We start from the raw sequence: 23,550 nt of genomic DNA, 5'->3' as shown, positions 1-23,550 counted from the left end.
AACCTGTGGTTCTTGCAGTTCTTAATAATAACTATACGTACCTATAGATGTTTACGCGGTTTGATATTCGTACATTATAAAAAATGTTAATCACAAGTTTTTTTTATAGAATATTTAATATAAAGTAAAATATAAATAAATATTATAGACTTTTAATTATATAAAATGAGATTAAATAATATTAAATTATATAAGAATTCTTTATCGTTTTTAACAACTGAACAAACGCATTGCTAGTATGTATTTGTATATATTGAATGACTGTATTGCAAAAGTATTATTTAACTTTTATTATCACAATTGAGTTTTAAAAAATCTTGAATTGAAACAAAGATGTGTTTTCAAATATTTAACAGTTGTTGCTCAATGCTTTCATGTTCATTTAGTTGCCATATATTGTAATGTTATGTTAAGTTTAACACAGTAATTTTTACAGAACAAATAATTGTTTGCACATATATATGCTGATGTATGTTTTCAAAAATATTCGAAAAATAATAAAAATTACCAATACCATAGTTTATTTTTTTAGTACAATATTTTATTATATAGAGATGCTCTTATTATATAGAGATGATTATCGTAAAAACAAGCCAATAGTGGTATTTTTAACAATGTTGTTTTAAAGGTAATCAAATTTTTGAAATGTTAAAGTGCAAGAACAACTTTCTGCTGACATACACACACATATTTATATCAATTTTGGACTCAAACGATTCAGAATATTTGAAACGTTGATAGTAAACTTAGAAAGTCGGATTTCCTGTCGAAAACAACTTTTTCTTCGGGGAGTTAAGAAACACAAATAGAGTGAAATTTTCAAAAAATTGATTTTTGGATTTTTCCATATTTCGATAGGTTATTAGGAACACTAAAATTTTAAATCGATATCTTAGAGTATATACTATACTATAGTATATAGTACAACGATCATTTTATCTTTAAACGCGTTTTTCTCGAAACAGCATTTTTCGAATTTGGTGGAGTGATTACTCGGAGACAAATGATCCGATCGCTATAAATTTTTTTTTCATCTCCACTATATAGTTCTTCATACGATGACCCTCCAGGTCTTTGATCTGATCAAAAATCTAATTTTGGCAGGCCAAAAACGACCAAAATTTTGGGAAAAATTTAACTTTTAACATGCCGCCATTTTGTCAATTTTTAGTTTTTTTTTGTTCGTCCGAGGGTCATCCATGGGTCATCCCATGAACAATATGTTCTAGTGAAAATTCGTTTATGTTTTATCAACGGAAAAGGTTTTTTTTAGGTTGTCACACTAGGTGTACCCCTTAATAAAGCTTAAAAATGTTGCATGGGGTTATGGGGTCCATAGACCTTATATTACATGTAGAATAATGTCGAAGATGGGGTCATACAATTTTTGAAATGTAAAAGTGGAGCATGGCCTAAAACATTTGGGAAACACTGATGGATTGCAGAATAAAACGCCTAGATTATAAAGAAAAAGATAATGTCGATGCAACAACAATGTTTGAATCTAAACTATTATGAGTATTTTTTAAATTACTGAACAGAGGTCTCGCTGTTTTTATCATTTAAATGACATTCATCAGCGTAAATAAAAACGTCAACAAATACATTAAGACTCGCTTTCTAAGTTCAAAGATCGAAACATTGTTTAGTCACAAATATTTATAAGAATTAAATATATATTTTAATACCTGATACCTCTGAGTAACTATATGTGATAAATAATTATTTGTAACATTTTCGAAAAATATTATAGCTAAATCTATATCAAGGTAAGATGTTTGCTTGGCTATGCGAAATTTGATAGTCTCTAAGATAAGGCATGTTTTTATTTTAAATTATATTTCATTTGATTATATTATTCAAGATCAACACTTCTGTCTTTCTAAGGAAGTGTAATCGTCTATTTCTTTATATGCATTGTAAATGAAAAAGCCATATTATTAAAAATAAATCTAAAAATTAAAGATTTGTTTGATCTGTCTCATGATAAAAGGTAAATCTTTAAATTTCTATTTACATTACTATTTAAATGACATTGAAAAAGATTAGTTTTTTGAAGACTTAAAAGAAAAACCTGATGTTCATTAATGATTGCTCCTTTTTTTTAAAGGGAAATGATTAATTTTTATCTAAACTCTTCAGTATAAAAGTTTTCTGCATGCGAGCATAACCTATATAATATAATCTCTTCTATTATAATTTATTACAGATGATGCGGCTAACAATAAAACCACAATACATAGATCTAAAGTTCATGTCTAGATTTAAAGCGACTGCTTCTACTGAATTTGCCGTATACCATGATAAAAGTTACCAGTATCTACATGAAAGTGAATTCCCTACTTCTTTATATCAACATTCACTGCCAAGACTTCCAGTGCCAGAATTAAATGAAACTATAGCCAAATATTTAAATGCAGTAAAACCAGTGCTAGATGATAATGCATATTCAACAACGGAGAAAATATCTAAAAAGTTTCTTGAAAATGAGGGCAAGCAATTGCAAGAGTTATTAAAAGCTTTCGATAATAACAACAAAGATACCAGTTATATTTCTGAAATGTGGTTTCACATGTACTTATCAGATCGCAAGAGATTGCCGTTGAATTATAATCCTTGCCTTGTTTTTAAGGATGAGCCTAAGCCAGTATCACAATTAATAAGAGCTACAAATCTAATTGTGAGTTCATTAAGATTCAGACGATCATTACTTGATAATGTTCTGTATCCTGAAGTTTTTTTTATTGATCCTAAAGTAAAAGACAAAACATTATATAAACAATTTATTAAGTTCTTACCCAATAGCGTAAAAACTTATGGATCTTATATTTTTAAAGCGTATCCGTTAGATATAAGCCAGTATAGTAGATTGTTTAATACAACAAGAATACCTCGTATTGGAAAGGATGAAATATTTACAAATATAAATTCAAAATATATTATTGTCTTAAGACATGGTGTTTTCTACAAAGTAAGAGTCTTGAAAGAAAATGGTAAGTTAACATAATAATATTATATATATATATATATATATATATATATATATATATCTTATTTATAGGTGATATTGTTCCACCAAACACAATTCACGCTTGCATTCAATATATTTTGAATAATACTAAAAAAGAAAACAATCCATTATCTGTGTTCACATCGAAAGGAAGAGATGAATGGGCTAAATTACGAGAAGTTTTATTACAAGAAGGCAACAAAGAAAAGCTCGAAATGGTTGATAGCGCCCTATTTACTGTAAGTCTAGATGAAGAAAATATTGAAGACTATGTGAGTTTAGTAAAAACATTTCTTTATGAAAATGCTCCTAACAGGAAAGTAAATTTTATTTATCAATTTTAGAGATTTTGTTAATAGTTTTTATCAAGTATTTTTGATGCAGGTGGTTTGATAAAAGTTTTTCCTTGATTGTTAATAAGGATTCAAAAGCTGCAGTTAATTTTGAGCACTCTTGGGGTGATGGTGTGGCTGTTTTACGATATTTCCAAGTAGGTTGATGAATTCTTGAATACTAGAATTATATTAATATTAACTTAACCAAGCATGTTAAGTGCTTTTTATAAAAAAATGTTTCTATTTATTTCTAGGAAATTTTCAGAGACAGTATTGAAAAGCCGCAAGTGACTGATGGAACAGATAGTCACAATGTAAATGTTTCAGAGCATTTAGAAAAAATAGGTAAAGATCGTAATATTTTCTCAAATTTCTTTTTTTTTTATTCATGAATGACTTTGCAGAATTTAATCTGAATGATTTTCTAAAGTCTGAAATACAAATTGCTGATAAGGAACACAAAGATATAAGTGATTCTGTTGATGTTAATGTTGTTGAATATCGTGCATTTGGCCGTAAACTATGCAAAAAGCATGGAATCAGCCCTGATTTTGTTATGCAGCTTGCATTTCAACTTGCTTATTATAAACAAACAAAACAGTTTGAATCAGTATATGAATCTTGCAGTACTGCTGCTTTTAAACACGGAAGAACAGAAACTATGCGTCCTCTGACTTCTAATACAAAGGTAATTATAAATACTTGCATTATTTATTATTTGTTTCACTTCATATTTTTTCCCATTCAATTTGTATTAAATTTATATTTTTTTAAATATTATTACAGGAGTTGTGCATAGCTTTAGCAAATAAAGAAAAAACTAACAAAACAGATTCAGATATATACACAATGATGAAGAATTGTTCAAATAACCACATGGAACTAACTAAAAATGCTGCCATGGGAAAAGGCTTTGATAGACATCTTTTTGCATTAAAAAATATGGGTATCGTAAATATCTTTATAAAGTATTCAATATTTGCATATTCTACTATAATTGTCTGTTACCTTTTCAGCGGAAAAGAACAATTTAACACTACCAGAGTTATTTACTGATGAAGCTTACAGTAGAGTTAATAACAGCATTTTGAGTACAAGTACTTTAAATTCAGAAGCCGTATTAGCTGGAGGTTTTGGCCCAGTGAATAAAAAGGGCTATGGAATTGGGTACGAATAAATATCATTCATATCATTGTACCATTTTAACAATTATTGTATTGTATATATATACCTTTTTTTATTCCAGTTATACAATAATGAGTGATTATCTAGGAGCTGTTATTTCAAATTATAAGCAGAATACAAATGGCAATGAATTTGCTGTGTGCCTTAAATCATCATTTGATGATATTCATGAAATCCTTAATAAAACTGTTTGAAATTTTTGAGTATAATAATCAGTTTCATAAAACGACTGATAATATGAAATAATTAAAATTAAGCTTTAAAGTTTTTATATTAATGATATAAAGAATAATATAATTTTTAGACAGTATCATAATTTTTTGTGCAAAAGTTTAAATTACAATGTTACTATTTTGGAATAATGGCAAGTGTTCATTTATACTTGTGCATGACAAAAATATCTTTCAATATATTTGGAAATACATGCATCAGTGCTTTAAAATATATATATCTAGATTACTTAATGTTTAGTGTTTATTCTTGATAAGTGGAATTTTATTTATTATATATTTTCACTGGGAAATTTGTCACGCATATTTTTATATATTGTTACAAAGAAATACAAATGTTTTATACAAAATTCTTACTAGTTTTTTATTTAAAAGTAATATATTGATGACAGAACAATATTTAGAAATTTTGTAATTGTATGTTTCGATAAAATGAATGTCAATGAATATTACAAGTTTTGGCTATGAATAACCCATAATATTTTTTTAATCGTGAAATATTAAGAGGTTTAAGCATTTGCAATTCATGCTTTTCATAAACTCTTGTACAAGATAGAATTAATTGAATTATTTAGCACAAACTCTTATTTTTAAAATTTGCAAAACAAATTACAAATACTTAATTCATCGTATAATTTTAATTAACTGTATAATTGACTTCTCATAGGGTTAGTTATAGTACACGCAAAAAAATCGAAAATGAAATTTTTTATATATCTTTACGTTTCAAAGGTTTCTGAACATTTTGGCTTACCTTAAAAAAATGGATGTATGTGTGTGTGTGTATGAGTGTATGTGTGTGTGTATGCGCGTGTGCGGATACAAATTTTGGTCAACGATTTCAGGAACACCGATCAACCGATTTCAATAATTCAAAAAACATTCGATTCGTATTGATAATGAGACGTGCTGATTAGTTTTTGGCAAAAGCAGGTCTAGCCGTTCAGAAGATACGGGGCAAAAAGAGCTAAAAACAGTACACAGTTTTTAAGAGAACGGAGCGTCTCATTTTAATAATTCAAAAAACATTTTACTTGTATTGACAAGGTGAAAAACTGATTGAATTTTTGGGAAGGCAGGTCCAGCGGTTATAGACTCTCAATAAAAATAAGTTAAAAAAATATCATTTGATGGTCAAAAAGTTTTTTGGACATATGTACATCAAATTATTAGATATTTTATAGAGATTTTAATAATGTGTACACATTTTGTGTATTTTTTTTTGGGGGGGGGTGTTCCGTACCAAGATTTTTAATTACGGTACGGGAAGTTCGGGAAGTATTTTTGCCTGATTAAATACTTCCCATGTGCATTAAAGTAAAACGGTCCAACGGTGAATGGATTATTTTTTTGAATCCTATTTAATTTTTATTATTCAAATGTAAATACGTGTTTATGATGCGCAGAACTCTGGGCGCACGGTTTATTTATATTCTTATTGGATTCTAACAAGCGGCTCGTTCCAGCAGTCGCCGACCGGCTGTCATATATATTGTATTTACGTAACATCTGTTTTTGTTATTTAATTTGAAATGGCTAATCCCAAACCAGAAATCAAATACACAAAAGTAAGTGTTCAAAATAATCTTATTAGAATTTATTCAGATTTTATATGTATTTATTACAATTTTTTTGACAAAATATAAATTTTCATTTGCTTCCTTGATCAATTTACTCTGTTTCCGCTTGTTATTTCCCTTTGTTATTGAATTTTGTTTTATCTATTTTATGTAAGTTTATATAATTTTGATAACAATAATATAATAGCTATGATGAATACATATTATGATATATTTATAATTCATTATTTAATTATTGTTTTTGCATATTTATTTATAATTCTTTTAAAAAGTCAACCAGAATTCCTGTATATGAAATAGAAGTATGTACTTGAAATATTCCAATTAGAATATACTTCTTAGCTTTACCAATTTCATATATTAATATTTTCTTTCATTTTTTCTTATTATTTATTATTTAATTTTTATTCAAATTTAATAATGCATTAATTTGTTTTATTTCTATTTTTTTTAAAACGTTACCTAGATATCATATATACCTACAGTATTCCAATATATAAATACTCAATGAAAGATTCCTATTAGATTTTGGCACATTTGATAATTCAATTTGTTATCTTCTAACTACTTCTGTATCCTTTAATTATTGATTTTGATTGCATTTTTTATTTTATTTAATGGGGCTACAGCTAGAACCATATATATTTATATAAATATATAAAGTCCTAGCTGTAGCCCCATCGTAAATTATAGTTTACAGTTTTCATTTAAATTTTTTGAAATCAATTGTACAAAATTTAGGTCCTTAAAATGATTTTATTAAAATATTTTTTATGTTTTATGTTTATATAAATTTTGAATAAAAAATTTAATTTATAAAAAACAAAATAATGACTGCAATTTTTTTATATTATTTATTATCTATACAAAAATATAATCATAATACAAAATTTGCCAAATTAGCCCTACACAGTTAGAGCTCACTTTTCATATTGTTTATTTTGTATTACAGCTCTTCATAAATAATGAATTTGTCGATTCTGTGAGCGGAAAAGTTTTTCCTACAATCAATCCTGCTACATGTGAAAAAATCATTGATGTTTCGGAAGCAGATAAGGTAATGGTTTCAATTAAATTCTAAAATACTCGATAAGAATCCGTGTTGATTAGATTTTTAAGACGATCGGCGTGGACGTTTCTATACTATTGTATAGAATATTGTTTCTATATGGTCGTTTCTTCGAAAGATATCAATTGGTAATACAATAACTTGATTTTCGAAAGAAACAGTGGAAATTTTTATCAAAATAGTTGATTATCGATTCTTTGCGATTAAGTCGTTTATTTACATGTATCGAGAAGTTCATGGAACGTGCCTTAAGGAGGCAAAATTCCACTTACACTTAAGGGGAAGGCTTGCTTTAGAGGCTTCCAAAATCGCTTTTTGAGGAATTTTTAAGGAAGGAAATAAATATTTAATTGAAACAAAACTTTCAGGTTTTATTGTTATATATTTCAATATTCTTCTCAAATTTTTTCATTAAAATATATGACATAATATGCAGGGTATAAGCATTTGCAGGTCACAATTTCCATACGGAACAAAAAAATCATAACAAATTTTCCAAGAGTATAGATACTAGTTGAACCTTAAAAATGCAGAAAAAAAATGAGAAAATCACCAATTTTTCGCTGTCTGAAAAAAATCATGTTTTTTATACAAAATTTCACTTCAGGTTGTTTGAATAGTGGGTTAATTATAACTTTTTTTAAGTTTTTTAAGTTCAACTAGAATAGAATTTAATCTTGAATATATTGTTATTTGTTCGTAATTATTATGTCTAAAATATTAATTGGATATGATTAAATTATTATCTGCAAGGTCACGATCGCTCAATATTATCGCGTGAGTATTATTATTATTCATATTGCCAAAAAATATAAACATGAACATATTAAATTTAATTATGTTGAATATTTTTGTTTGTGTAATTTTCGTAAACAACACGATTGGAATTTGAGTTTCAATACTTTCTTAGATTGTTTTTGATAAATTTATGTTCTGGATACTAACTAATAAAAGAAAACCCGTATACATAACGAATATTTCCTTTAAAAAGATGTTATATTTTATCAAAACCGATTTTATTTTGGCAAAACACTTTAGATCTTTAAACAATAAATTTTTACAGAATGAATGATTTTTGTTAAGGTGATAACAAAAGTAAATAATTCACTCTGTTTTTTCATTTTAGTGTCTTTTCGGTTAAGTTCTATTCTATGAATCACCTTCATCTGATTTAATTGTTTTGTACTAGTGACCGAGGTTTACGGAAATTCAGCTTATTTCTTTTTGATGTTTCTATCACGGTGAATTAGCCAGTTGGTTACTTAAATAATTGCATACCTTCTAATTCACTTACTTAAGTTATACATAATTGTATAAATTTATTATTATTTTCCACAGGCTGATGTAGATTTGGCAGTAGCAGCTGCCCGAAAAGCTTTCCATCAGAACTCGGAATGGCGTACAATGGACGCCTCGGCTCGGGGCAAGTTGATCTACAAATTAGCCAACCTGATCGAAAGAGATATAGAATATCTATCAAATTTAGAAAGTCTGGATAACGGAAAACCTTATGGAGACAGCGTATTTGATATGAATTGTGCGATAGACACTTTCAAGTATTATGCAGGATGGTGTGATAAAATTCATGGCAACACAATTCCTTCTGGTAAGCCTATTTTATTAATTGATACATTATACTCGAATAAGATTTTTTATAAAATTGAATACTTTTTAGACTTGCTATATTGCTCATTTATCATACTTTATTTTAAATAATTTTTGATTTTTTTAGATTTTGGATTAACAAGCTTTACATTTCGTCAGCCAGTAGGTGTAGTGGGTCAAATCATTCCTTGGAATTATCCAATCTTGATGATTTCATGGAAATGGGGTCCAGCTCTTGCAGCAGGTGATAAAACAACACATTTAAATAAATATGATGATATATATTCTGCATATTGCCTACCCTTTTCACAAATATATCATGGATTTGATCTCTATTAGCTGTACATAATAATATTTTCTATTATTTGAAAAGTGTTAAACTAATAGTTTGGGTTTACCTTTGATTATCTCATAATGTTGTATGACGATAATTTTTAGGTTGCACCATCGTATTAAAACCTGCAGAACAAACTCCTCTGACCGCTTTATATTTGGCCGCTCTAACCAAGGAAGCTGGTTTTCCTGCAGGCGTCATCAATATTTTGCCTGGATATGGTCCTACAGCAGGAGCAGCTATTGCAGAACATCCTGATATTAACAAAGTTGCTTTTACGGGTTCGACAGAGGTTTGTTTATTTTTATTGATATTTTGTCTGAAACTTTTATCAATTATTTCTAAGAAGAATTGGTTTAATTTGGTTTTAGGTCGGGCGCAAAGTGATGGCTGCTGCAGCTTCGTCTAATTTAAAACGTGTTTCTTTAGAATTAGGAGGAAAAAGCCCTTTAGTGATTTTTGATGATGCAGATGGTATGCTTTCAGTTTTTTAATGTATTTTTATTTATATATTTTTGTATTACGATTTTAATGAAAATAACGTTTTCTATTGAAGTTGATGAAGCAGTACAAATTGCTCATGGAGCGATTTTTGCTAATCACGGTCAAAACTGTTGTGCTGGTTCAAGAACTTTTGTTCAAGATGGAATTTACGATAAGTTTGTTAAAAAAGCCACCGAGTTGGCTGCTGCTAAGAAGCTTGGTGATCCTTTTGGAAAAGATGTTGAACAAGGGCCCCAAGTAAGGCATCTATTCAAAATTTAAATAGATACTAACGTTTAACGTTAGGAATTTTAACAAAATTAAAATTATTCCATTCTCCAAATAATACTGTTTATAAAATTTAGGTCGACCAGGAAATGTTCAACAAAGTTTTGGAACTTATTGAATCAGGAAAGAAGGAAGGTGCTACGCTTCAAACAGGTGGCGAACGATTTGGTGATAAAGGATATTTTGTAAAACCCACTGTTTTTTCTGATGTCTCGGATGATATGAGAATAGCTAAAGAAGAGGTAATTATTTATAATTTTCTTTCATGTTAATCATAAGTTAATTGTGAACATATCTTAAAATATCATTGCACAAACAAATTGCATACTTTGAAGTGATTGTTCTTAATGTATCTTTTTTTCTGCAGATTTTTGGACCTGTACAATCCATTCTGCGCTTCAAGTCTCTCGATGAGCTTATCGAACGCGCCAATAACACTCATTATGGTTTAGCCGCTGGTATTATTACTAAAGATATCAATAAAGCTTTGTTATTTGCTAAATCTGTTGATGCTGGATCAGTATGGTAATTAAAAGTCTTGGTTAAATATATCCATCAAAAACAGGAAACTAAAATAATTTTATTTCGGTTCTAGGATCAACTGCTACGACGCCGTTGTTCCACAAGCGCCATTCGGGGGTTTTAAACAATCTGGAACTGGGCGTGAATTGTAAGTAACCATTTTTTAAATTTAATTTGAATGCAGTTTTAATTAGTTCAGTTTGAAGTAGCATATAACAGTTTTTTTCATGTGATAAATTATGATTTTCTTTGTTTTAGGGGAGAAGATTCTTTGAAAGAATATTTAGAAGTAAAGACTGTAACCATCAAAGTACCTGCCACTATGTAAAATCATACATATCTTGGTTTTCTAAAATATTGAAATTTATATTTTATATAACATAATTATTTGTAGTATATTTTTAAAAGTACAATTATATGCATTTAAAAACATTTTAGAGAAAACAACACATGGTTTATTTCAAATTGCAAATTACCCCTATTCCAATTTTGCCTGTCCAAAATTTGTAGGCTTTTCGATACAACAGTCGACTATAGGCGACATCCACAAGACGACTGGTATGTACGGTTATCGTCCATTGGCTTCTAGTTCATGTTATTGTAATTTTTATTGATCAAATTTTTCCGATTTTTTTTTTTGGCACGGCAATTTATTTTAAGGATTGATCTTGATCTAGATAATTCGCTATGAAATAGAATGTTATTCGTTTTCTAATCAAACTTATTCAAGGACGCCTCATTAATATTTTTAGTGATGTATCATGTTTAAAATAAAAATTATCAAATTAATAAGCTTTTTCGTGAGAAATAAAATGAAATAAAACTAGTAGGGTATATGGCATTGTGCCTTAAGGCAATTGCTGGAACTTCTCGTACCGTAAAGAAATGTTCGAAGAATATTAAATGTTTTCAAATAGATTATTACAAATAAATGCTGTAACATTGTCTAATATTTATAAGAATTATATAAACTGAATTGCAAAGTTGAAACAATTTTATAAAGTATATAAGTGAGCTTTAAAACTTTAGTCAGAATCAAAAATAAAATCTGAATTATTTTCGATATACAAAAAAAATTGTTTTGAAAAAAAAATGAAACAAGCAGAAAGTTTTTTGGAATCATTTAAATCGGACGCTAGACCCAAAGGTAGGCCCAGCGGTTTTGGAGATACAGAGCTGAATGTTAAAAAATTGCAGTTTTTAAGAGAACTAAGCGTGCGATTTAAATGATTCAAAGAACTTTCTGCTTGTTTCAACAAAATAATTGCTTTTGGGAAAAAAATTTTGTTTCTATTTTTATTTCAAAAAATATTTTTGTAATTTTGGATTAAAAATTCGCCAATCTGGTACAAATGTTTACCCAAGTGCGTTTAGACTGTTTATGCACTTTTCCAATTTTGTGAAAACACTATTGAAAAATGTGAAAATGCCGCCAAGCTAAGCACAGTATAAGTGAAAATGTCGCTCAGAATTATTTGCAAATGCGTTTAGACTGTGACTATACGGGAGCACTTTTTCAATTTTGTGCAATTTCGGCAACTATTTTTTTGAAATTGAATTCGAGAAGAAATGACGATTGTTAATGTTCTGGAGATAAATTGATTTATGATTTACATTTGATTTGCTCAGATATAACAAGATAGCAAAAATAATGAAAGTTACAGTATCTGTAATAATATACTTGAAATCGTTTAAAATTTCTCGAATATACCATTAGGGTGCGGAAAGTTCCAGCAATTTGCCTTAAGGCACGATGCCATACACCACTAGTTTTATTTTACAATTATATATAAAAACGCACAAATTAATAAGACGCAAATACAAATAAAAACGTATTTAATACAAATATACTTCACAATCAAATCAAATATATGAATCAAACAGCAAGTATTAGCAGTAATAATTTCGACCATCTCGCCACCTCTATGGTTCCGAACCCGAAACTATTCAATTAGATAACAATTTTTGAATTTTAGTATCATCTGGTAACAATTCATAGTTTTGTCCCTTTCTGACCCCAATAAAAAGGGTTCGCAATAACAACTAAAATCATTCTGTATTTGGACCTCTCGATCAACACTACAGTCAGTGGTAAGTCTTTTAAAAAATATTTATGTATTATGTAATCATTTCGTGCATTCAGTTTCAAATATGTGTCATGGAACTTGTATTTTGGTTGATTCGATTTGACTTGACTTTCTGTTGAATTATAATTATAAGAATGTAAATAAATTGAAGTAAAAATTCGTTTCTTTAATATTAAACGATTTGCGTTACATTTTCTAATTCTCAATATATTTGTGCTGAAGTGTCGCCATAGTGTTTGTTGTTGTGAAAATATTTAATTTTAGCCTTTGAGTTAACATAAATAATTTAATGCAATCTTTAGATTATCAAATTTAAATATAATTAAATAATATTAAATTTTAATATAAATTTTATGTTTCAAATATTTACGATTGACTACATTTGTTTTGTTTCAGATTTCATACAGTGTTTTGCGCAGTGGCGGATTGCTTTAGGGATTTATTGTGCATGAATTTTTTTTTATTCAATCACATTGACAACTTTTAATTAATTTTGAGTTATTTGCGTCCACATTTTATTTTATTTTTTTTGTTCGTGTGAGGACTTATTCGTAATTTTAATATCGTTTAAAACGAGTTCCGCGTTTAAATGTGTTCCTGTCGCCTACCCCCCACGGCAGGTTCTAGTAATTTGCGTTTCGTTAATAATTTTTTTTTTTTATTCGGTGTATGGGTCCTTGCGATGTTTTTCCCAGAAGCAACGCAACCCCATACACTTTAATTTATAATTAGTATTATTTGTACAATGTTTAATTTTTTGGAATTATTTTATTAGTAGCATGGATGTAAATAATTCGTCTAAAAATCTAAAAACTTTGTTGAATAAATTACTTGTTTTTATTTTGACTGATTTTTCTGTTGCAATGCAATGAATATGTTTTAATTAAATAATTTAATTTTTTTGTGATTGCACAATAAGTCTCCTAAACGGAGAAATGTTGAAGACGTACTGTTGGAAGTTAAAAAAAAGGTAAGATGATACAAAACCCTAAATTAGGTAAAAAAATAACAACATTGACATTTATTTTAGTTTAAATGGGCCTCGACTAAAGATACCAAAGGGTTAAGTACTACAACGAATAGGTGAACATGTGTACCGATATGATGTACCAGAGCACTGAAATAAATACGAGTAGGCTACCACATAATATTTATAAGTCATTGTCTATTTCATTTCTTTCAAGTCACTTTTCATTTCAGGGTTGCATAATTAATTTCTCACCGCGACGGCAAGCACCAGGACTGCTAGGAGATTGTGGTGGATTAAAAAGGTTGAAGGTACCCTTTTTGGGGTGCAATGACTGCTACTTGGTACATCTTAGCATTGCCTTTACCAATATACAGGGTTTACCTTGGCGCCCCAATCTGACTGATAATAAAAACCGGTAATTATCAGTAGAGTGCGTAACTAACTACACGAATGAAACAGAATCTATACTTACTAACTTATTTAATGTTACCTAGTCGTGTTCGTCGTAGGTGCCAAGATATGACTGTATTTTTGTATTCATGTCTTAAGTCTAAATTCTGACATACTATTGTTTTGGTTAATTAAAAAGCTTGAAATTATAGATGTGTATGATACGGCGTGATGACAAAGGGGATCGCATACAATCGGAGAAGCCTTACTTTTTCTGGATTGTGTGTTCTTCGCCCATGGAACAACACACGCACCACTATACACTATTTGTGTACTTCCGACTCGATTGACTACCTCAGAGGACTGATACTTAAAAAGTGATTGCGTCTTTGTAACGACAGCATGCAATGTTTCCAAAGGGTTGCACAACCTTTAGTGCAAACTACATCCGCCGCCCGCCTATATGGTTCCTGTCGTATGTGGTCCAGAGTCGCGATAAAGACTACATACATCATTTCCAAGGAGTTTCTAAACTCCTAAACTAAATCCCCACCTGCCTATAAGGCTCCTATCGTATGAGGTCCGGAGTCGCGATCGTTTTTTAGTATCAGTCCTCTTAGGTGGTCAATCCAATACGGAGGACACAAGTTAGTGCATTAGTGATGGTTGTGATGTTGTGCCAGGGAAAAAGAACACGATCTAGAAAAATCCGATCGACTTTTCCGATTTTAAGCTTTCATCTGCGTAATTACGCCGTTCTATACATTTTTAATCATTTCTAGCTTTATCATTACCCCATCATTAGTACATTCGAATTTAGGCTTGATGCATCACTATACATAAGTGCGGTCAAGTTCTCGGATCTGTAAACATAACTCGGTAACAATCAATGAGTTGGTAAGTAGATTCTGTTTAAATTGTGTAGTTAGTTAAAATCTCCACTGGTAACTGCAGGTTTTGTTGAGTCGAATTAGGACGCTAAGGTAAACCCTTCATATTGGGGAGTGAGATGCTAAACATACCAAATAGCAATCTTTACACTCTAACAAAAGTACCCTTAACCCTTTCAGTTCACCTCAATATGGATTCCTACAGGTTTTCTCGTATTCATAAGTTAATATTAAGTAATTAGACCTTAGTTAGATATAGGTATAATTTTTTTTTTATTTTTACCGGGGCCCCGTTTGTATGTTTGCCCCTATTTTTAGGGGCACTTGTGTTTTTTTTATGTCATTTCAGAAGTCTTTCCAAGAAAATTGCTTACCAAGCATACATGTACTGCCAAAAAACCTCTACGGGATAGAAAGACATGTGCAAGTGAGTACCAAAAACTACTTTCACAACCCATAGGAGGAAATTGGTCAGACCAATTGATGTACCAAGGCACTAAAATTATTGACGTACTGCTAAGTAATATGTAAAAATATTTTTTCTTTATATTTTCTAAACCACTTTTTATTTCAGGATTACAGAATTGATTTCTTTTCGCACCACAAAGCACCAGGACATCTAAATAACTGCCATGAGGATACGCATATTTAAAGGTTTTTATCCTATTATTGTTAATTTGATCTTCTTATTAGTTATGACCATATATTCTTTTATTAATATAACCGGGGCCCCGTTTATTTGTTTGTCCCTATTTTTAGGGGCATTTGTGTTTTTCTTTTCATTTCAGATATCTTTCAAAGAAGACATTGTATTGTATGTCTATATGTTTCACCAAGATATACACGAACCACCAAGAGACCACTACCGAATTAAAGGATATGTGCAAGTGGGTACCAACAATTACTTTTGCAACCCATACGAATAAATGTAATAAAATTCTATGTTTACCTCTTTTTAGGTCTTACAGGAGATTTGGCAGAAAATATCAACTCAAAACCAACTAGCACCACTACTACCTGAACTGCCGCCTAGAACTGAATTGGATGATATGACATAATTGAAAGGAAAATTAACTGTGAGATGAGACTTTCTATTATTATAGTAGTATTTAGTTAATATCAGGTTAGGGGACGTTTTGACATTAAAATCTTTGGCCGTATCTTTTTTGGGGTTGTTCGCGTACTTTTATTCAGAGCTCAAAAGGGTGGCGCCATGAAAGAACCTTTCTTATATTTTTCGCGCTCTTCTTTACATTAATTAATTAATTATCATTTGTCCTTAAACTTCATAGGCTGGGAACCTATGAAGTTTTTTTCCTGGTGTTTACATGGTGGATCTGGGGGGTACATCATGTAAATGCTCTTTTTTTATAAATTTACAATCACCGCTTAAATACTAAAGTACACATTTTATATTGTTTTTTTTTACCAAGAGAGGTTCTTTCATTTTTAAAAACCGAAATTTTTGGGTACATTAGGTCATTTCGCGGGGATTCTTCTTTTCGCGATATATTTGGTTCTGTTAGGTATAATTAGTATGTAAGTTAGTTTAAGTGGATTAGGGCTGCACAAATCGATACTTAGTAGTATTTACACTATATCCATTTCCATCTGAAATGTTAGAAACGTAAATATGAATAGAAGTATCTATTTCTGTGGCGACACCACATTAAAAAAAACGCGCCTGGCAACTTTACCCCATGGGTGGTGAGGAAAAAAGTTGCATCTTAATTAAGTACATATAATTATCAAAATTAAAATATTTAAATAATTATGTTAACTAATAAACATAAATGTGTCAATATATGTGTCAAAATATCTTAAAATAAAATTTTTGCAAAATAATCTTTGCTTTTTAATATGTGGTTAATGTTTTTAATTTTTTTTCAGAACTTCATAAAGAATTATTATATTCTTCCAGAAAGAATATTGTCAATAACTATTAATTTTGAATTAATTGAATGAATACTATAAATACTACAATGCAAAGAGTTATATGATTTTTGATAAAATATATTTTATCTCTTCGCATTGTAGTATATATAGTATTTTTTCAACCTCTAATTCAAAATCATTAACTATTATTCTTTTTAAAAGCATATAATAATTCTTTAGTATATATGAGATATAAAACTTTAGTCAAAATTGAAAATAAAATCTGAATTATTTTCGATATAAACAAAAAAAATTTTTTGAAAAAAAAATTGTTAAAATAAGTAGAAAGTTCTTTGAATCATTCAAACTGGGCGCTTAGTTCTCTCAAAAACTGCCATGTTTGCAAATTTAGCTGGGTATCTCCGAAACAGCTGGACCTGCCTTTGCCAAAAGTTAATTACCACCTCTCCCCATCATTACAAATTGAATGTTTTTTAGATCATTCAAATTGGATGCTCCGTTCTCTCAAAAACTCGATTTCTATTTTCTGCACTCTCTTCGCTCCGTAACTCCGACATTACTATTTAAAATTACTATAACTTACCCAACGCAACGTTAAAAATTATATCTAAATAATTTAAAATAAATTGTTTAATTAAAAAAGTAAAATTTTGTTTATTAAAAAGGGCGCCTGAACGGATAGGGCCTAGGGCCTAGGGCGGCAGAAAGCTTAATCCGCCACTGACATAAAACATAAATGAACGCGCCATTGAACCAATGCTAATCTCGACCTAAGCCAAAGACCTTAAACCTTTTTCGAACTAGAATCTCTTTTGTTATAATAATTTCAATCTAAATTTAAGACTTCATAATAGAACGAAGAAACTACAAAATAAGAAAAGAATCTATAATTTAATATGATGTTGTGAGTAAAATATGAAGAAACATGTTTATGTTGAGTTGTAAACGACTGGTTCTGGTTCGATTTCCGCTTTGGGCAGTCTGATATCAAGCAGTAACGTTATTGGTTGAACTTTTACTTGAAAGTGAAAATAGACTTATAATTAGATTACATGTCAACACTAATAGATTCACATATCTGATATATATAGTACATAGTAACAGCAAAGAAGAGTAGTTAACCACTGGGTTGCTCTCTCGTAAAAGATAAGATTAGGAATGTTAGCAAAAATACAGCTCAGGAAACACATAGTTCCGATTGCTGTTGAAATTAGAAATTAAATGCTATTTTTGCAAATTATGATTAAACATCAAACAGGTTTGTTTTCTATAGAAGTTATTAATAAATATATTTAATCAAGTAAATCTTTCAGGTTAGTCACTGGTCGATTTTGCACACGAACCACTGCCAATATAAAAGAAAATTCATATAAAAATGTAATTCAAATCCTTCATTCAGTGAATGACTTGCAGACGATGTAATGTTATCTAACAGCAATTTGTAAACAATAATGAAACTGTATTTATATTTCTGCTCGTAGGAGTGTTTAAATATAGATAACGACAAAATTGAACCGTAATCGCAAAATGCGCTTGATCATATAAACATAAGCATATCTTTATCTTGCACAAGTGGATATTATATGAAATGAAAGAAGACGTCTGTACATGACATTTGAAATTATAATTGGTGTAATGTCGCCTTGACAAAACTACTTCAGACCTTGCTCACGTTCAACCGCTTTATTCGGCAAAAAGAAACAGTAGCCGGCAGACCGTTTTATTTGCTGCATTACTCTTGTTGGCGAAATTAGTGCACGATGGCTCAACCACTAGCTACATCTGATATCAAGTATACCAAGGTAAGGTATTTGTTTATTTATTTATTTTACTTTTATATATATATATTTTTAATTATACGAAAGCTGTGATAATTCTGTAAACGATACACATTTTTATAGATTATACATGAAGCATATTTGTGGTTCAATTATAACATCCGGTACCAATTCAAAACATAACTTAACGACACGCAGAAGTGAAACAGTCAAATTAGTTAGATATTTTTTACTATTCGAGATATTTACAGGCAGAATGTTGTATTTCAGTGATTATTTTTTTGGGCCAACCGTGGCATAAACAATAACGATGGCCAAGCTCAGTATCAAGCAGTATGATATCAAAGATCTAAAATTCAATATAAAATGAAAATTGATTTTTGCTAACAAGCCAACACTATGAGATATACATATCTAATATTATATAGTAATAGCAAAAGAAGAGTGGTAAACCACTGGGTTGCCCTCTCAAAGAAAAATAACGGATTAGGAATGTAAACAGATTAGTAAATTCAGCTCAAAATATGTACATGCAATTCTGATCGATGTTAAAAAAATAAATTAATTTTTTTGAAATTATGATTTGCATTACCATACTCAAGTATGAAATAAATGAAGTATGGAATAAATTTATTCCGAAATTTTGGTCTGATCGGTTTTCAGAAGTATTTCATAAATATGTTAACTTTGGTTTAGGGTATGAAATCCGTTTAATTAATTCTATCCATCATATAAACAATGGATGAAACAAGTTCTAGGTATCTCGTTTTTGCTACTTCATTATAATTTTTACTTTAATTGGTATATACTTCTTTTATCCATGGGTATATTATTTGAACATTTTTATAGTAACAACTAAAAAAAAAGGCAAACATCTAATTCGCCAACGTCATGATGATTATTAATATAATGAGTCATGATAAAACACTTTAAGCTTAATTAAAATATGAGAGATAATACAGGACAAATGTCTTAAATAAAGTTAATTGGGGAGTTCTCATAACATCATATCTAAAAAATTTTACTTCTTCATAACGCTGTAACCGGATTGATAACTGTAAACAATGATTAACAAAATAGGTATAGGTATTCTCATTGCAAAATTTAAAGTGATTTATTTACTGATAAAATATTATTTATTATTTCAGCTATTCATCAACAATGAATTTGTCGATTCTGTAAGCGGAAAAAAATTTCCTACTATTAATCCAACCAATGAAAAGAAAATTATAGATGTATCGGAAGGTGATAAGGTAAGTTCTAATCATGTCATAACTTAATTATTAGTTTTTTTATTTTCTTAAAGTTGCAATCAAGATACAATAAATCTTGATTTTTTGGCTGATGTTTAATTTAACGATTAGTAGCTAATTGTTTTTGAAACATCAATATTGTTTCATATAATTTGTATTCGAAAACCGACCATTACGAATGGTTTGGAATTTCTCAGTTTTATCAATATCAATTCGATCGCCGATTAAGTATAAACAAAATTGTTTGTTGCAATATTTTGAACAATGAATAATTCGAGGCAACACTATTACTAATACGATCTGTAAATTATACAATATCGTTTATTTCAAGAGAATTTTATTGGTAAACAATTACACATTTTCTAATATTTATATATTATGCAAGGTTAGCTTATGCTAATTTTATTCGTATATATTAATTGCGCTGCAAATATAAATGTGCATCGGTTTAGGTATTATACTTGTTTATCTGTGGGTTTAGGTAATTTTTTTTTTCGTTTTATCATAGGTTTTTTTTATAAAACGTTCAAGGCAATAAATTATTTGTATACAAAAGTCAATTTTATGTATGTGTCATTAATACTATTAGGCGACTGTCTTACAAATAAATTGATATAAGAGGGGAAGTGTGTCCTTCATTTTCTCGTCGAAATGGAACTGGTTCCTTACCATCATTTGGATCAGACTTTAAAATCATTTGATATGGTTTTCACAGAAATATTCCAAAGCTATCCGGGTATTACAAATTCTTCATGTATATAAACATTGATATAGCAATACACAATAATTTTTTATAAAACTTAAATTCAAAACAAATTTTTGCGGGATATGTAGCTGAGTATATTCCAAATTGTATATGCTACAAATTACATTCAAGACTGTATTTTAATCACAATTTATTATCACTTTAATTATTCACTTTCCGAAAGCGAAACTTGACTTACTGATTATAATTCAAGTCGATCCAATCATTTGATATCATAATTAGAACATATATTTTGTCGTTCTGTGAAAAAAGGATGAATAAGATGAACTTGAAAAGGTTTTGGATTAGTATTTTGCGAAAATCATGAAACAAAGGCAAAGCCTTTTTTATAATGAGCAGATTATTTCAAATATTTTTGTCCACGTTTTCACAAACCAATGAACCGATGAACCGATTTTAAAAATTCAAAATCTATTTCAGAGATATCAATTGTAAGCGTGCCGATTAGTTTTTTGATGTTTTTATTGCACAGCATAACAAAATATTGTTTTAAACGTATTTTTATATAATTATATTTATTTAAAATCATATGATTCTTCCGATCTTAGGCCGATGTAGATCTGGCAGTCGCTGCTGCCAAAAAAGCGTTTGCGCTAAACTCAGCATGGCGCCAGATGGACGCATCTGCACGCGGAAAGCTACTTAACAAGTTTGCTGATTTGATTGAAAGAGATCTTCAATATTTAGCAAATTTAGAAACCTTAGACAATGGAAAACCATTTTCTAATAGTATCATAGATATACAGTGCGCTATCAATACCATCAGATATTATGCGGGCTGGTGCGACAAAATTCATGGTCATACAATTCCAGCAGGTAAAAAACTTCTTTTACGTTTATAAACTAAATAACTGCTATTGTATTAGGTTTTACCAAAATGATGTAAATCATATATTTAATACTTTTGTAGATTATGGATTGACCAGCTTCACATTCCGACAACCAGTTGGTGTAGTAGGTCAGATTTTACCTTGGAACTTCCCAATTGCTATGGTGTCCTGGAAATGGGGCCCTGCTTTGGCGGCAGGTATATTGAGAAATCAATTCTTTTTATTATTGACACGATATTTTTATAACAATCATGCAATCGCGATGCATTACCATCAAGTCAAACCGCTTATTAAAATCATGACTATTGACCATTTTCTTCCAATAGAATCACTCCTCAATCTCTCATATCATTTCAGGATGCACAGTTGTCTTGAAACCAGCAGAGCAAACTCCATTGACAGCCCTATATCTTGCATCTCTGGTGAAGGAAGCGGGTTTTCCTGCAGGCGTGGTCAACGTTATCACAGGTTACGGACCTACCGCTGGTGCTGCGATTGCCGAGCATCCAGATATTAATAAAGTTGCATTCACTGGTTCAACAGAGGGTTGATATTACTTACATTTTTGTTGTAATTATGTGAAATAATGATTGATATTATAAATGTTTATAAATTTAGGTCGGCCATTTGATCATGGCAGCTGCTGCTCGTAGTAATTTGAAGAGGGTTTCATTGGAATTGGGTGGAAAGAGTCCTCTTATTATTATGGGAGATGCTGATGGTAAATACCTTTATAGAATAAATTAAATGTATTTCATTAATTTTTAATGAAAAAATATTTCACTAATTTTATATCAGTTGATGAAGCTGCACTAGTCGCCCATGACGCTTGTTTCACTAACCAGGGCCAAACCTGCTGTGCAGGAACACGCACATTTGTACACGAAGCAATCTACGACAAATTTGTAGCAAAGGCTAAAGAAATTGCAGAAGCACGAGTCGTAGGTGATCCTTATGACAAAAACACCGCACAGGGCCCACAGGTAAAGATATAGCCTCTTTAAAATTATATTTTATCAATAAATTTAATTTTAGTTATAATTAAAAATTTAATAATGCAATTTTTTTCGAACAATAAATCAATGAATAATATATCTAGGTGGATGAAGAAATGTTCAACAAAGTTATGGATTTGATTAATGCTGGTAAGAAAGAAGGAGCCAAATTACAAACAGGTGGCGAAAGATATGGTTCTATTGGATATTTCATAAAACCAACTGTTTTTCTCTGATGTCATGGATGATATGCGTATTGCTAAAGAAGAGGTAAGTTTGAAAATGTAGCGGAAACGGTATATCTACCCTGCTGGTGTTTTACTAAACATATAGTACTTCTATATAGATTTTTGGTCCTGTTCAATCCATATTCCGTTTCAATTCTCTAAGTGACGCAATTGAAAAGAGCTAACGCTACAAGTTATGGGCTTGCCGCTGGTATTATTACAAAAGATATCAATACTGCAATGTTATTTGCTAAATCTGTGGAAGCAGGTTCCGTATGGTAAGATTTTTTTTATAAAAATAATCAGTCAGAGTTATAATCCATTGGACATCCGTTAGGCGCGGAAAGTAATGCCGCAGAAGAAATAATGAGGATTTTAAAAATTGTAAAAAATTAAATGCAATGTTACATATCATTATTCTGCAAGATGTACCTACGTATTAGGATAGTGTTTGAACTACTAAAGGATATTGCAATAGTTTGTTATATTTTTTAACTATAATGAAAGGGATGCGATTAAATATTTCCGTCACCATGCATTTCTTATTACTTATTGAGATTAAGAACAAATGCCTCGCAGATTATAAAAGTATTTATACAAAAACATTTACAAACATATTTATCATCGCATCTCAATTAAAGTATTATATGCATTTATGTAGTCTAGCATTATAATTTTTAATATTAAGGATAAATTGCTATAATGCTGTAGTGCCACAAGCACCATTTGGAGGATTCAAGCAATCTGGTATTGGAAGAGAACTGTAAGTAATAGCAATTTCTTAGATAGACAACTAATTATTAAATAAATTTCGGTGGTTATTTGTT

The 23,550-nt window shown here is 29.8% G+C and overlaps 2 protein-coding genes and 1 pseudogene across 2 annotated transcripts; all 3 read left to right on the top strand.

The window, feature by feature from the left end:
• The first annotated feature begins 1,632 nt into the window (after nt 1-1,632).
• On the top strand, nt 1,633-4,724 carry LOC113373519 (carnitine O-palmitoyltransferase 2, mitochondrial-like). Its single transcript, XM_026613812.1, is given in 9 exon segments — nt 1,633-1,769; nt 2,210-2,993; nt 3,062-3,330; nt 3,381-3,500; nt 3,600-3,690; nt 3,750-4,033; nt 4,132-4,291; nt 4,362-4,512; nt 4,592-4,724. Coding segments are annotated over 8 exon segments (1,992 nt in total). The 5' UTR covers nt 1,633-1,769.
• Nucleotides 4,725-6,194: 1,470 nt separating this feature from the next.
• Nucleotides 6,195-11,060, top strand: LOC113374098 (retinal dehydrogenase 2-like). The gene is made up of 11 exons (XM_026614363.1): nt 6,195-6,328; nt 7,293-7,397; nt 8,748-9,015; nt 9,142-9,258; nt 9,453-9,640; nt 9,720-9,822; nt 9,905-10,089; nt 10,197-10,361; nt 10,487-10,644; nt 10,715-10,789; nt 10,900-11,060. The coding sequence occupies exons 1-11, from the start codon at nt 6,293-6,295 to the stop codon at nt 10,967-10,969; spliced, it is 1,470 nt and encodes a 489-aa protein (XP_026470148.1). The 5' UTR covers nt 6,195-6,292; the 3' UTR covers nt 10,970-11,060.
• Nucleotides 11,061-18,396: 7,336 nt separating this feature from the next.
• On the top strand, nt 18,397-23,499 carry LOC113374092 (annotated as a pseudogene).
• The last annotated feature ends 51 nt before the right edge of the window (nt 23,500-23,550 follow it).

This window comes from Ctenocephalides felis, unplaced genomic scaffold (assembly GCF_003426905.1).
Source record: "Ctenocephalides felis isolate EL2017-DRISC unplaced genomic scaffold, ASM342690v1 CF-g0.4_SCAFFOLD_01604, whole genome shotgun sequence".
NCBI lineage: Eukaryota > Metazoa > Arthropoda > Insecta > Siphonaptera > Pulicidae > Ctenocephalides > Ctenocephalides felis.
This window is presented reverse-complemented; position numbering and strand designations above follow the sequence as displayed.